The 12,354-nt window shown below is 40.8% G+C and overlaps 1 protein-coding gene across 1 annotated transcript in view; it reads right to left on the bottom strand.

Annotated features, from left to right (window-relative positions):
- Nucleotides 1-12,354, bottom strand: part of STIM2 (stromal interaction molecule 2) — an 82,946-nt gene that overhangs the window by 45,082 nt on the left and 25,510 nt on the right. Inside the window, exon 2 of the mRNA XM_081875743.1 lies at nt 4,468-4,598. Within this exon, the coding sequence (XP_081731869.1) occupies nt 4,468-4,598 (131 nt within the window). The remainder of the gene's footprint in view (nt 1-4,467; nt 4,599-12,354) is intronic.

Genomic DNA, 12,354 nt, shown 5'->3' with positions numbered 1-12,354 from the left:
TGTTACTCCAGCTTTAATGCTCTAAACAGCTTGGTACAGAGGTAGTTGTGCCTACCCAGTTTTTCAGATCTGCTTCAGGGATTCTCCCTCCAGGTGGGCCAGGCTTTAGTGGTTAGAAGGGTGGCCATCAAAAAGACAACCTTTCCAGTGTTGGACCTTGTCTGTGGAATAACTTCCCAAGCAGATCTGTGAGGCACAAATATTGTCTTCTCAAGATGACAGGTTAAGGGATATATCCACCCAAGTGCTACTCAGAGTAGACGAAAAAAGAACTTGTTAGTCATGCCCATTAATTTTAATTAATATAATAGAAGCATCGAGTTGTAGAGTTGGAAGGGAACACAAGGGTCATCTAGTCCAACCCCCAGCAATGCAGGAATCTTTGCCCCCAATGAGGAGCTTGTCAATATGTCTACTCTGAGTAGGACTAGCATTGGCTATAACCCTAAAACTTTTCATTTTAAATAATTATTTACAATTTTCTGCTTTTATTATTAATAATTAATAAACACAATTTACCGTATTTTTCCATCTATAAGACACCCCTATGTATAAGACGCCCCCTATTTTTGAGGGCTCAGATTTAAGAAAATGGGGGAGATGTATCCGTGTATAAGACGCCCCCTAATTGCTGACATTACTTTTTAGGGAAAAACCCTAGTCTTATACATGGAAATATATACTAAGTGGCATACACAGATTAAAATCAAGACATTCTCCATCTGCAGAGAGATGGAGAAGGAAAAGGAAAAAAACAAACTTAGGCAACAGTTCTTAAACTTATAATGAAATGTAAATAGTTCACAGAGAGAAGCCAACTAGAGCTAGCCTTTCAGCTAAATCAATGGAATGGGCTCTGCCCATCTCTTTGGCAGGGTTAGCCAGGGTTCTGCTTTGTCAATTTAATTTGTGCTTTTCAGTTGTTTTCGTTGGATGACCGATAGAAAGCTGCTTTGGATATATATATTTTTTAATCTGCAACCCATGTTCCATGAAAGTAGGAGAAATCTAACAACACTAAGACACACTATGAAAGCTGAAAACAATGTTTTAGTATGATTGGAGGACAACATTCCAACACTCCTATGTAGGTTTTGCTAAATGTTTCCAACGGATTCTCTTCATTTGATATGTAATGACATAGAGTTAGGTTTTTAAAAAATCGTAAATAAAAGGTTTAACACAAAATTGTCTCGAATTGGAGTAGTATTGTCACATGAGCACTATTGCCAGAAAAATCAATAGCTATGTGGCCATTTCAAGCTCAATTTGGATCAATAAATGTAAGTTCATTGTAATAAGCATTAACTGTTTTTCCTTAATATTCGCTCATTGAATGCAGCATGGAAATCTGTACAGTATATGAACCTGCTTTATAGAGTCAGACTGTTGATTCTTCTTGGAAAACAGCTTTCCAGAGTCTCAGACATATGTTTCCCCAAATACCTTCTACCAACTATGAGAAAAGTGGGGGGATGCTGAATCACATACATAAGGGATGTCCATTTGTGACTTGTTTTTATTATCCTATAAAAGCTGCTCAAATGCTCAGTAAACCCAGTTAGAAGAGTCTGCTGGAACCGATCAATGCCCCATCTAGTCTGTGGCCACAGTGGCCAACCAGTTGCAAGCAGGACCTGAACATAAAAGCAGTCTCCCTTCCTGCAGTTTCGAGGAACTGGTACAGTGGTACCTTGGTTTACAAACTTAATCCGTTCCGGAAGTCCGTTCTTAAACCAAGGTGCGCTTTCCCTAATGAGACCTCCCGCCGCCGGTGCCCTTCCACCGTTCGGCTTCCGTTTGTAGACAGAAGTAAAGTTCGCAAACCGGAACACTACTTCCAGTTTTGAACACTACCGAATAGTTCGTAAACAGGGCTGTTCTCAAACCAAGGTGTGGCATTCGTACGGAGCCCCCGGTCGTCTCATGGACTATTGACCCATACACCACTAATCTGCTGCCACCAACCAGGTCCTCCCTGGTAAAATCACTTCAGTCTCAGGCAGCTTCTCAATTAATAAAAAAGAGTGTATTTTATTTCAGACACAAACAAACTTTTACGGCATTCCAAACGTGGTTGCTCTTTACTTTCTTAGTCTTATTTTCCTCTGTCTATCTCTTCTACCTCCCCACACTCAAGAACCCACTGCCCTGTCTCTCTATTACCAACTGCCTTTCCCAACCAGCCAACCCACTAAAACCAACCAACTACCCACCAACAACTCCCAACGAACAACTCCACCCAGAACTGGTTTTATAGTCCCACTGACTCTACCCCCCCCCCCAGGTCCTGCCTGGGCAACCTGATTAACTATTTACCTCCAGTACTCTCTCTCTTATGTTAACGTCACATGAGGTACCACTGTATCTTAAAATAGTCATTTATACTCTGTGGCATGAGTTGAAAGCATACAGCATTTATGTTCACCCCACTTTTTCTAGTCTGCTTTAGCATAAAGTCTGTCCATAGCATGGGAGAGAGGGGAGGACTCAAAATGCCTCTTCCTTACACCTCCAACCTTGTTATACAAGCTGCCCTAAATCAGGAGGAGCAGAAGCAGCTGAGCAATTCACACCTTCTACTGCCTTTCATAGTGACTGCTACACTGGAGGCCAGGACATGCTCGAGACCGAGGAGTAAGGGTCAAGTTCGTACCATCGGCAGCTTTCCTGTACCCTGCCCTACATTCTGTATTCCTAAATGTGCAACTTTGCTTCTGACAGCATTAAAATGAATGTGACCATTTTCCACTCCCCCATTGGGCACAGTACTATTCCCCCCCCCCCCCGAGTTATAGTAGCAATTGTGCTTGAAAATGCATGATATTCTCCCTGAATGTTTGTTAACATTCACAATCCCTATCCTAGAAAAAGTCCATGTTTATGTTTAGACTTCTGTGTTATTTTCTCTGCACTACTGGTTACAACTGAACTTTCCACTTCTCCATCGGGCACAGTGCTATTCTTTTCCAGAGTTATAGTAACAACTGCGCTCGAAAATGCATAAGATTCTCCCCAAATGTTTGCTAACATTCACAATCCCTATGCTATAAAAAGTCCATGTGTTATTTTCTCTGCACTACTGGTTACAACTGAACTGCCAAACTTTTCACAGCATTTTTTTTAATGCCAAATAGTTATCATCAAAGTATGGCTAAATTTTGAAAATTTAACATGACTAAATTGTAGAGGTTAATTTGGAGTTTTTAAAGAAAGCCTGTTCTTGGCTCGCTAACAAAACTTTTTAATAGACTAGCGATCCTTAAAGAGGTGCATGAATATAGTAGAGTTTCCTATGAAGTGATATGATGCAAAATTGTATATGAAAAAAGCAAACAGCTGTAGCAGGGTAAGAAAAGCAGTGACAGTAATACACTATGGACAGCTGTATAAGCTAAAGACTTGGCACTCCTACTCAAAAATTTTTAAAAGCAGTGCTTTGTCACAGTAAGCACAGAAAATCCAGCAAGATTCTCTTCCATTTCTATTTCCCTTGTTCTCTACTTCACTAATAATCTCCATACAGTTTACTAAAAATAGAATTCGGTAACATTTTCTTATTGCAAAGTAAATCAAAATACTTAGTCTGTTAAAATATAGATTACTGTTTAGTTTTAAAACTTGGCACTTGTTTTGGCATAATACTTTACATCACTATGGTTGTGTAAAGATTGTTTACTCTCTCGTAGTTTCTGCTTCTTTGGGGAAGCAACTATCATTATATTGACAAGGCTGCCTCTGTGCAGCTCTGCAGATTCTTTTGCAGATTAGCACCTGGACAGAAAATAACCCATTGGGCTGTCATACTTACCAACAACTGCAGCTTAGTCGTACTCAGCCCAGTGTTCCTGGGTGTAGAAGGGTATCAGGGGTAAGGTTGGAGCTGGGAGGGGTGCAAAACAGGGTCTCTTAGAGGGGGGGAAGGGGACATACAGAAGGATCTTTTCCGGGAGTGATTGGGGGGGGAAGGGTTTCAGGGGGCATATTCGGGGGTGGGCTGAAGGGAGAGGGAGCAAAGGAGGGGGACAAGGTCTGAGGGGGACACAGAGGGGAGGAGGGAGGCGGATATCTTCAGGGAAGATCTCAAAAGGATTGATATGTTTCACAGACAGCTGAATTGGTCTATTTCAATATATTTGACTATAAATGGTAAGCAAAATTTTCTTTGTAAGTTCATTAGTAGCAATGAACGGACGACAATTGTAAATATGAGGTTAGACGAGTATGGAAGTTTCAAAGGATCTTGTTTTGCTTCCTAATACAAGTAAATTAGATCATTTGTAGAGTATCAGCAAAATTTCTGGTTCAAAATTTTCCAGAAAAGCCACACCACTAATGTAAAGCATAACCTCCATAGCTGCAACGGGTACAACATAACAGTGGTAAGTTAATTGTTTATGTGCTCCTTTTCATACAAAATTCCATTTTTAAGGAAGATATTCAGAGTAATATATTTTCTTCACGTACCTCGTCACTTTCATCTACTTCAATGCCCCCATCTTTGTCATCATCCATTTGTTTATGAATTGTGCGAAGAGCTTCCAGGCTGTATTTATCTTCCTCAGTGAAACATGGTGGACTCAGTAAATGGCAAGGATCTAAAGGAAAAAATCAGAAACAATTCTTAACAATTTGGGCTTCAAGAGGGAAATGGAGGAAACGAAACGTTACTTTCAAGTTTTTAGGAATTATTAATCTCAGTTCATAATAGTAGGGCCCAAGTTCCATGCTACTGAACTGTCATAGGCCCAAGTCCGCTTATCCTTTTGGTGTGGTGGCACTGCAGGACGGCTGAGGCTCCACTGGGACCCCGACAAAGGAATCATGACATCAGTGCCCCTTCCTGATAGGTGGCAGAGCCATAAGTCCCCACCGCCTATCAGGAGCCAGATCCTAGCTTGCAACCTGGTTTGGCAAATGTGGATGCATGCTTGGATACAGACTGGGCCAGGATGTGGAGCTGATGAAGCGGTCTGCTCCATGGCTACTTAAACAGCCCTCACCTGGGGCCCTACCAGCTTTTCCTTCATCGTATTCACCGCCCGCCCACCCTTGGGTTCAAGCTCATAGTCAAGGACTTTGCTGTGGCTACGTTGGTTACCATTTTATGGGGCCGGGTACGAACTTGTCCACCAGGCAAATTGGCTCCAGCCCAGTGGTTTTGCCTACTTCATAGCAATCATCTCAACTGGGTTGGGCATTGGGGCAATCCTTTATTTTGGATGGAGGGGAGGTTTTAGTCTCCACCTGCCCCTCCAAATGCTGGGGTATCCCATTAAAGGGATTCGGGGAGGGGAGTGGACATGTCCGCATGCCCAGGCAGGACCAGGGCTGAAGGCACTCCCCCAGACGATGGTCCCTGTGAGGGTCACCCTATCTGATGTAAGTCTTAGGAACCCACACCTGAATTGACCTACAAATCACTTCTGGTGGGCAGGCCAGAAGTATTCTGATTGCCCCATGCCCAAGCAAAACCTCTTTCATCTATATTCAATAAAGTTGTGACCTTTTTCGATCCAAACCAGTCTCAGTGGTCTTTTATTTATACAGGTTGGGGATTGGTGAGCAACATGCCAGGACCTGCAATTCACACACTCCGGTATAGCATGGGAAATGCTTCACAACAATGCCACTACAGAGCATACAAGAACATTGGATCACACAGGCTGAATCAGTTAACACAGGTTTTGCTCATCAAATCGCTGGTCTCTTATTCAACCGCATGTTAATCAGGTAAGAATGACCCTCATGAGTGGCAATTCTAGGCTTCATATTTATTTTTTTATATATATATATATATATATATGCTTTCGTAGATTTTCACGGGTACAGGAATGCAGGTTTTGGTGTCCTCGGGTGTCTTCCCGTGTAAAAGTTGGGGTGTCTAGGCGACGTTTCGACGAGGTCTCACTCGTCATCTTCAGGCTGGTGCTTTCGGCTTCTTGTTACTGGAACAGAGCAGGATCTCAGTGTTTGAGTTCCTATAAATACTGTAGAGGGGGTGTGGTGTATAGCCTCCAATGTTCTGGGCAGAGAGGAAGTTCCCAGGCTAGTGTGCCTTTTCTTCTTTTGTTCCTTAATTACTTGAGAGATATCTTGAGTGATTTCTTGAGTGATATCCTGAGTACCACTTAGGTGGGTCATTAGGTGTGGATTAGTTGTTAAAGTCTTTGTGTATACACACACACACACACACACACATATATATATATATATATATATATATATATATATATATATATACACACATACACACAGGAGTGTGTGAATAATAATAAAGAAGATAGGAAGCTTTAAACAAAACAGAGCCAAGCAGTTCTATCCTGTTTCCACTTGTTGTTTTTATTTAATCCACTCCACTTGGTTTATTTAAACCAAAGACTTGTACACTGACCACTAATAATGAATCATATGTTATAGATATTATTGCAAATTTATTATGCTATTTTTGCGATGTACAAATGGCATTCGAAGACTTGGTCTTTTTATTTATACAGTTTATTATTCCTATGATCCTTGTTTATAAAATCCAATAAAAGGTTACTAAAAAAAGGGGGGGATAATAATAAAGAGGGGTAGTAAACTAAAAGGCAGCAAGTACAAAATAACTTATTACTGGGAAGCAGTTGTTAATAGCTTCTCTAACATGCGTGTTTTTCATACAAACATACAATAGTGGGGGTGGGGGTGGGAAAGTCCACACATAATGTGGAGTGCAAGAGTGTAGAACAAATTTGCTGGAAGCACCCATTACAATAGACCAGAAGCGGTCCAAGCTTCTTCATCCTATAATACTATGTTTTGGTCAGAACAGCTAAGTGGAATCTCCCTGCAAAGAGGTGGGGACAAGAGGAGGTAGAAATGCCAGAAATGCAAATAAAGGAAGTAGAAGCAGCCATGCAGTTAAAGAGGAAGTTGGGCAGTGGTGAGGTGGTACCAGTGGGTCACCAGTAGCTCCCCGACTGTACTACTAGGTGCCACAAGTCCTTCTTAATTTTCTTCCACAAACAGAAATTGTGGGCTTCCCATAGGCATCTGGATCCAAAAGGCCCTTGGTCTGATCCAGCAGAGCTCTTATGCCAGCCTGTGCTGTTATGACCTGTCTGAATTTTATTGCACAGCACAAAGCATTCTTCCTCACAAAAGATTCTGCAGAAAACGAGGAAAAGGAGAAGTATTTAAGCATTCTGAGTAAATTAGTTCTTGGCATCCGACGAGGCCATCAAACTTAAATGTGCTTTCAATTTATTTTCCTGCAGGAAACATATTGTATACCACAGAGGAAATCTAAGTTATTGCTATTAAATGACAGCTTATCCAGAACGGAAGTCCTCTAATTAACTTTTAATTAGCAGCTTTGGTCGCCCTGTATGATGACCTCTGTCAGGAGACAAGGGAAATGTCTTCATTTTCCTTGACCTCTCAGCGTCTTTCAATACCATCGACCATGATAGCCTTCTGGAGCAGCTGTCTGAGTTATGGGTGGATGGCACAGCTTTGTGGTCCTACTTGGATGGTCGTTTCCAGAGGGTGACGCTTGGGGTGTGCTCTTCGGCCCTGTGGTGCTCTCAGTGTGGGTTTCCTAAGGATTCAATTTTATCCCCCATGCTGTTTAACATCAACATGAAACCACAGAGTTTTGAAGGAAGTTGTCAGCAATATGCTGATGGCACATGGCCTTACTTTCGCTGGACCATTACTGTCTTTGGCAATGGACTGGATGAGAGCCAACAAACTGAAGCGTAATCCAAACAAGACTGAGGCACTGTTAGTGGGTGGTTCCCTGGACCGCATGGATGGAAGGCTGCCTCCTTTTGTTTTTGATTTTTGTTCAAAAAAAATTATTGATTTTCCAGAATTTTTAAACAAACAAACAAACATCTTAACTGTACTTAATCCAATCTTAGTAACATTGTTAAGCGACTTCCTCAAATCCCCCGAGCTTAATTTCAGTGTATTTCATTGTAACAGTTTTCCAAAACCAATTTTCTCATAAAATTAACTTAATCACTTAACATCTTTCTTCCTTTTCATTTTAACTTTAAAGATATTATTCTCTAACATCACATATTTAAATCCTAGGCCTATCTGGTATTTGCAAGTTTTTTCAGTTACCGTATTTTTTGCTCTATAAGACTCACTTTTTCCCTCCTAAAAAGTAAGGGGAAATGTATGTGCGCCTTATGGAGTGAATGCAGGCTGCGCAGCTATCCCAGAAGCCAGAACAGCAATAGGGATTGCTGTTTTCACTGCACAGCGATCCCTCTTGCTGTTCTGGCTTCTGAGATTCAGAATATTTTTTTTCTTGTTTTCCTCCTCCAAAAACTAGGTGTGTCTTGTGGTCTGGTGCATCTTATAGAGTGAAAAATATGGTAAGTTATCTTAGCAGATTTAACTAAATAGTCTTTGAATTTCATCCATTCCCCCTGGTACTCCTCCTCCTTCTGGTCGCGGACTCTTCCAGTCAAGTCGGCTAGCTCCGAAAAGTCCATCATCTTCATCTGCCATTCCTCTACTATTGGGATTTCTTGTGTTGGAAGGCTGCCTACTTTTGATGGAGTTAACCACCCTCTGAAAGAGCGGGTACACAGACTAGGGGTACTTCTGCATCCTTTGCTGTTGCTTGAGGTTCAGTGGCTTCAATAAGCTCTTTCCACAGCGGCTTTTCTAGCTCTCCATTTGTATTTTCCTGCCGATCACAGTAAAACCTGCTATGGAGGGAGTTTTTTAAGCACTCCGCCTCATCTACTGGACTCTGGGATGGTCATGTGAGGGCCCTGGAGGCTTGCCCATCCTTTACAGAGTTCAGTAAGCAAGGTGTGGGGGACAATGCCTGTTCCAGACAGGTAGGGATGGTCATGCAGAGGGAAGGTTCTCATATCTCTTCACAAACGTACATTGAATTGTCCCATACCTTCAATCATATTTCATCACAGCATAGGCTAAACCTTTGTGATGATGCAAAAAAGACAAAATGCTGCTTTTAATCAGTTTCACTGGGGATATCAGCTGCATCTCTTCTCTGGCTACAGATATCAATGTTCTCTTAGAATCCAGTGTTGACAACTACAACATGTTGTAGATGAGGCTGTCTTTGAGAAGTATCCTCATTACTTGTTAAGCACCAAGCAGTTCTGTTCTCAGGTACCTTTAATGGTTCTTAATGGCATTGGAGCCACAGCTATTTATCTTTTATCTGTTGTTTTTATTTTGGTCATAACTTCTGGCTTTATTGGTTTATGTTTACAGGTTTATTTGCTGCTTTTATGGTTATTTGTGTCATTGCTTATTTTCTTATGTTTTTATTGTAAACTCCTTAAGACCACTTTGTGAAAGGTAGGGTAAATACACCCATAAATTAAATGTGCAGGGATACCACATTGCAAATAAAATCTAGATTCTAAAGTATGTCAAACCCCATTCTATTACACACACACACACACACACACACACACACACACACACACAATCAGGGAATCTGTATTGTAGCAGTGGGAGGGGCTGGTTCTCACTTGCCGTCCACACCAAAGTAAGTACCAACTATGGTCACAGACATGAGGCATCCACTAAAGAGAGCCGAACGCTTTGTAATTAAAAGTTTATTCCTAAGACACTGGACTTACTTTTTACACAACTTGTTCCTCATAACCCTCTTAATTTTACAATGGACAAATAGGTGCTATTTTTCTCATGTAAAACGTTATGTGCTTTTTTATACAAGAGAGCGGAAAACAGTGTCGGTTCCCTTGAGCATTTGTCGAAAGAACACTTGATACCGCTCACAGATCAAGTTCCTGAAGGCATTCAAGAGTGAAGAACATGAAGGGAAAACAGTGAACAGTTTGAAATTAAGAAACAAGTCATTTTATGAAAAATAAAGGCCAGTTTAATTATAGCTGGGGTGGGGATTGATAAAAGTTAAAAAACGTAATTCTTAACAACATACCTATGTTCTATTTTACTTAAGACTAAAAGAATGCCTTTAGATTATCAATATTATTCTTGCTATTAAATTTTTTTACTGTTCTTCTGCCCATAGAACACCCAGCAGTTAAGATGAAGAGAAGTACAATATATTTATAAGCAAATAAAATAAACACAGTTACAAAAAGGGAATGAAGAAAAAGCAATTTAGAGAAACGTAATCTGAAAAAGCAGTAAGCATGTTAAAAATAATTTTGGGAAAGGAATTGAATTATACATTACTGCCAAGTAAAAGTGTTTTCTATTTGTGTCTGAATGGACCAAAAGAGGGAGCCAGAGAGATCGCCACTGAAGATGAGCCATAGCATTGGTACCATCACTAAAACAGCCACATCTCTTATGCTCACTCATTTAACAGCCCAAAATGGTGGTAAGGACTCCAAGGAAGTTCTTAAAGCCTGGGCAGGTCTGCATGGCAGATCAAGACCATTTAAAGACTTTCCAAAAACGAAGGGAACCAATCAAGCTGAAACAAGATTGGAGTTAAACATGCCAATGATTAGCCAATACTCAAGAGTCCAGCTGCCACACTTTGGACTAACGGACATTTTAAAGACATTTTCAATATGTCAGAATTTCAAAAGATAGCCCCCATATACAGAATAGCGCAGTCATCTGGTCTGGAAATAACTGAAGTATGTATGCCAGGTTCATTTTCTCTAAGAGAACCAATTCTGAGACAAGCTTCACAGAATTTTGTTTATGGGCATCTTTGATATCATGATGACAGGTGCAATGTGTCACTAACGCAATCACACAAGTCAAGCAGCGAGAGGAACAAGATGATGTTGAAAAGCAAGAAAACACCAAAAATACAGATGTCAAATATTGGTTTAAATAAGAGGCTGTTTTTAAGAAATGTGAAAAAATGGTGATCATAGTTTTTTGTGCACATGAAAAGCCTAGTCTGGAAAATAGAAGAGTAGCAATTTAAAGATTGAAAGACACAGGGCAATCTAGGCCACGGCACACACCATTTTTAACAAAGGGGGGGGGCGGTGTAGTAAAAATACAAATCACAATATAATCACTAATGGTCAGTAATAAATGGGAAGAAAGCCCAATATTGGGGATGGGGGAGAGGGAGAGAGCACCTCCAGCTGCACAGAAATACCTTTGAGCCCAATGCAGGAGCTAATGCACTTCAGAAAACCTAAAACCACAGCATGTTTGTCTCTTAGCCTTCCTGATTAAGAGAACTCTTAAGAATCATGCAGAACATGCCTATAAAACAATCACACACTCCCATGCCAACTACTCCATGCACCATAAAGAAACAGAGGCCAATGAAACACATCTGGGGGAAGTTAAAGTTGTCTGGATGTATGGCAAGGGAACTGAATCTTTAACTCCATGATTCCCAATGAGCAGCACACTAACACTGCCACCTCTGTGAAAACACCAGCATGAAAAAGAGATCACAAAACAGCAAGAGAGTAAAAACAGGGAAAGTGGCAAGACCACAACAATTAGGTCAGTTTCCAGAGAGTCAATCTCTTCTTTGAACAGTGAACTCCAAAAGCCCCCTTTAAAACAGGCTTCCCATCAAGTCACTGGTTCCATTGTTTTAAACTTAACACAGCTGTTCAAGGAGGTCATGCTAACACAGGAGAGTTTGTCCTTACATGTAACCAGACCCAGTTCCATTAAGGACTTTCAAGACGTAGGCTGATACCCTGGATTTGCCCTGGTATTCGACAGGGAAGCTAGTAAATCAGTGCAATAACATGTTCTCTACAGCCGCAGCTTAGTAGCTGTTTTCTGAATCAATTCCATCTGTAAAGACAATTACTATAATTTATGCATCATGACTGAAGGGTTTTTTATCTGACTTTTGGAAGGTAGGGTGAAGACCAAAACGGTTTCTGCAATCCTGTACCCACTTACCTGGAAATAAACCCCACTGACCACACAATGAGACTTATTTCCAAGCAGACGTACAGAATTGCACTCTAAGAGCTGGAAGTGGTTGGGCAGACACAGCTGCCATTAGCATAGAACTAGGGAAGATCCAGGTTCAAAATTTGGGTGCCTTTCTCAGCTTAAGTTAGGGTTGTAGGGAGAATAAAATGGGAAAATTGGACATAAATGGAATAGAAATGTGTACATATATTTCTTTTGTCCTACTGTTATCTATGAGCAAACAATTTGTAAAAACACAACCCAAATCTAACATGCTATTTGCTGTAGGCAATGGACAGTCAAGTATATACAGTATGGGCAATACTGCCATGACAACAAAATCATCTTCACAACTCTAAAAAAGCACCTTACTGTGACAATATATATACAAGAGAAAGGACAAAGTCTTCTGTCTCAGCTGTTTCTGTTTAAGTGAAGTTTTCTACATCTTATGTACAACTGCTCTAG

This window comes from Podarcis erhardii (genome assembly GCF_964252035.2).
Source record: "Podarcis erhardii genome assembly, chromosome: 9".
Taxonomy (NCBI): Eukaryota; Metazoa; Chordata; class Lepidosauria; order Squamata; family Lacertidae; genus Podarcis; species Podarcis erhardii.
Note: the sequence above shows the minus strand (reverse complement) of the source record. Positions and strands in the feature narration are given on the sequence as shown.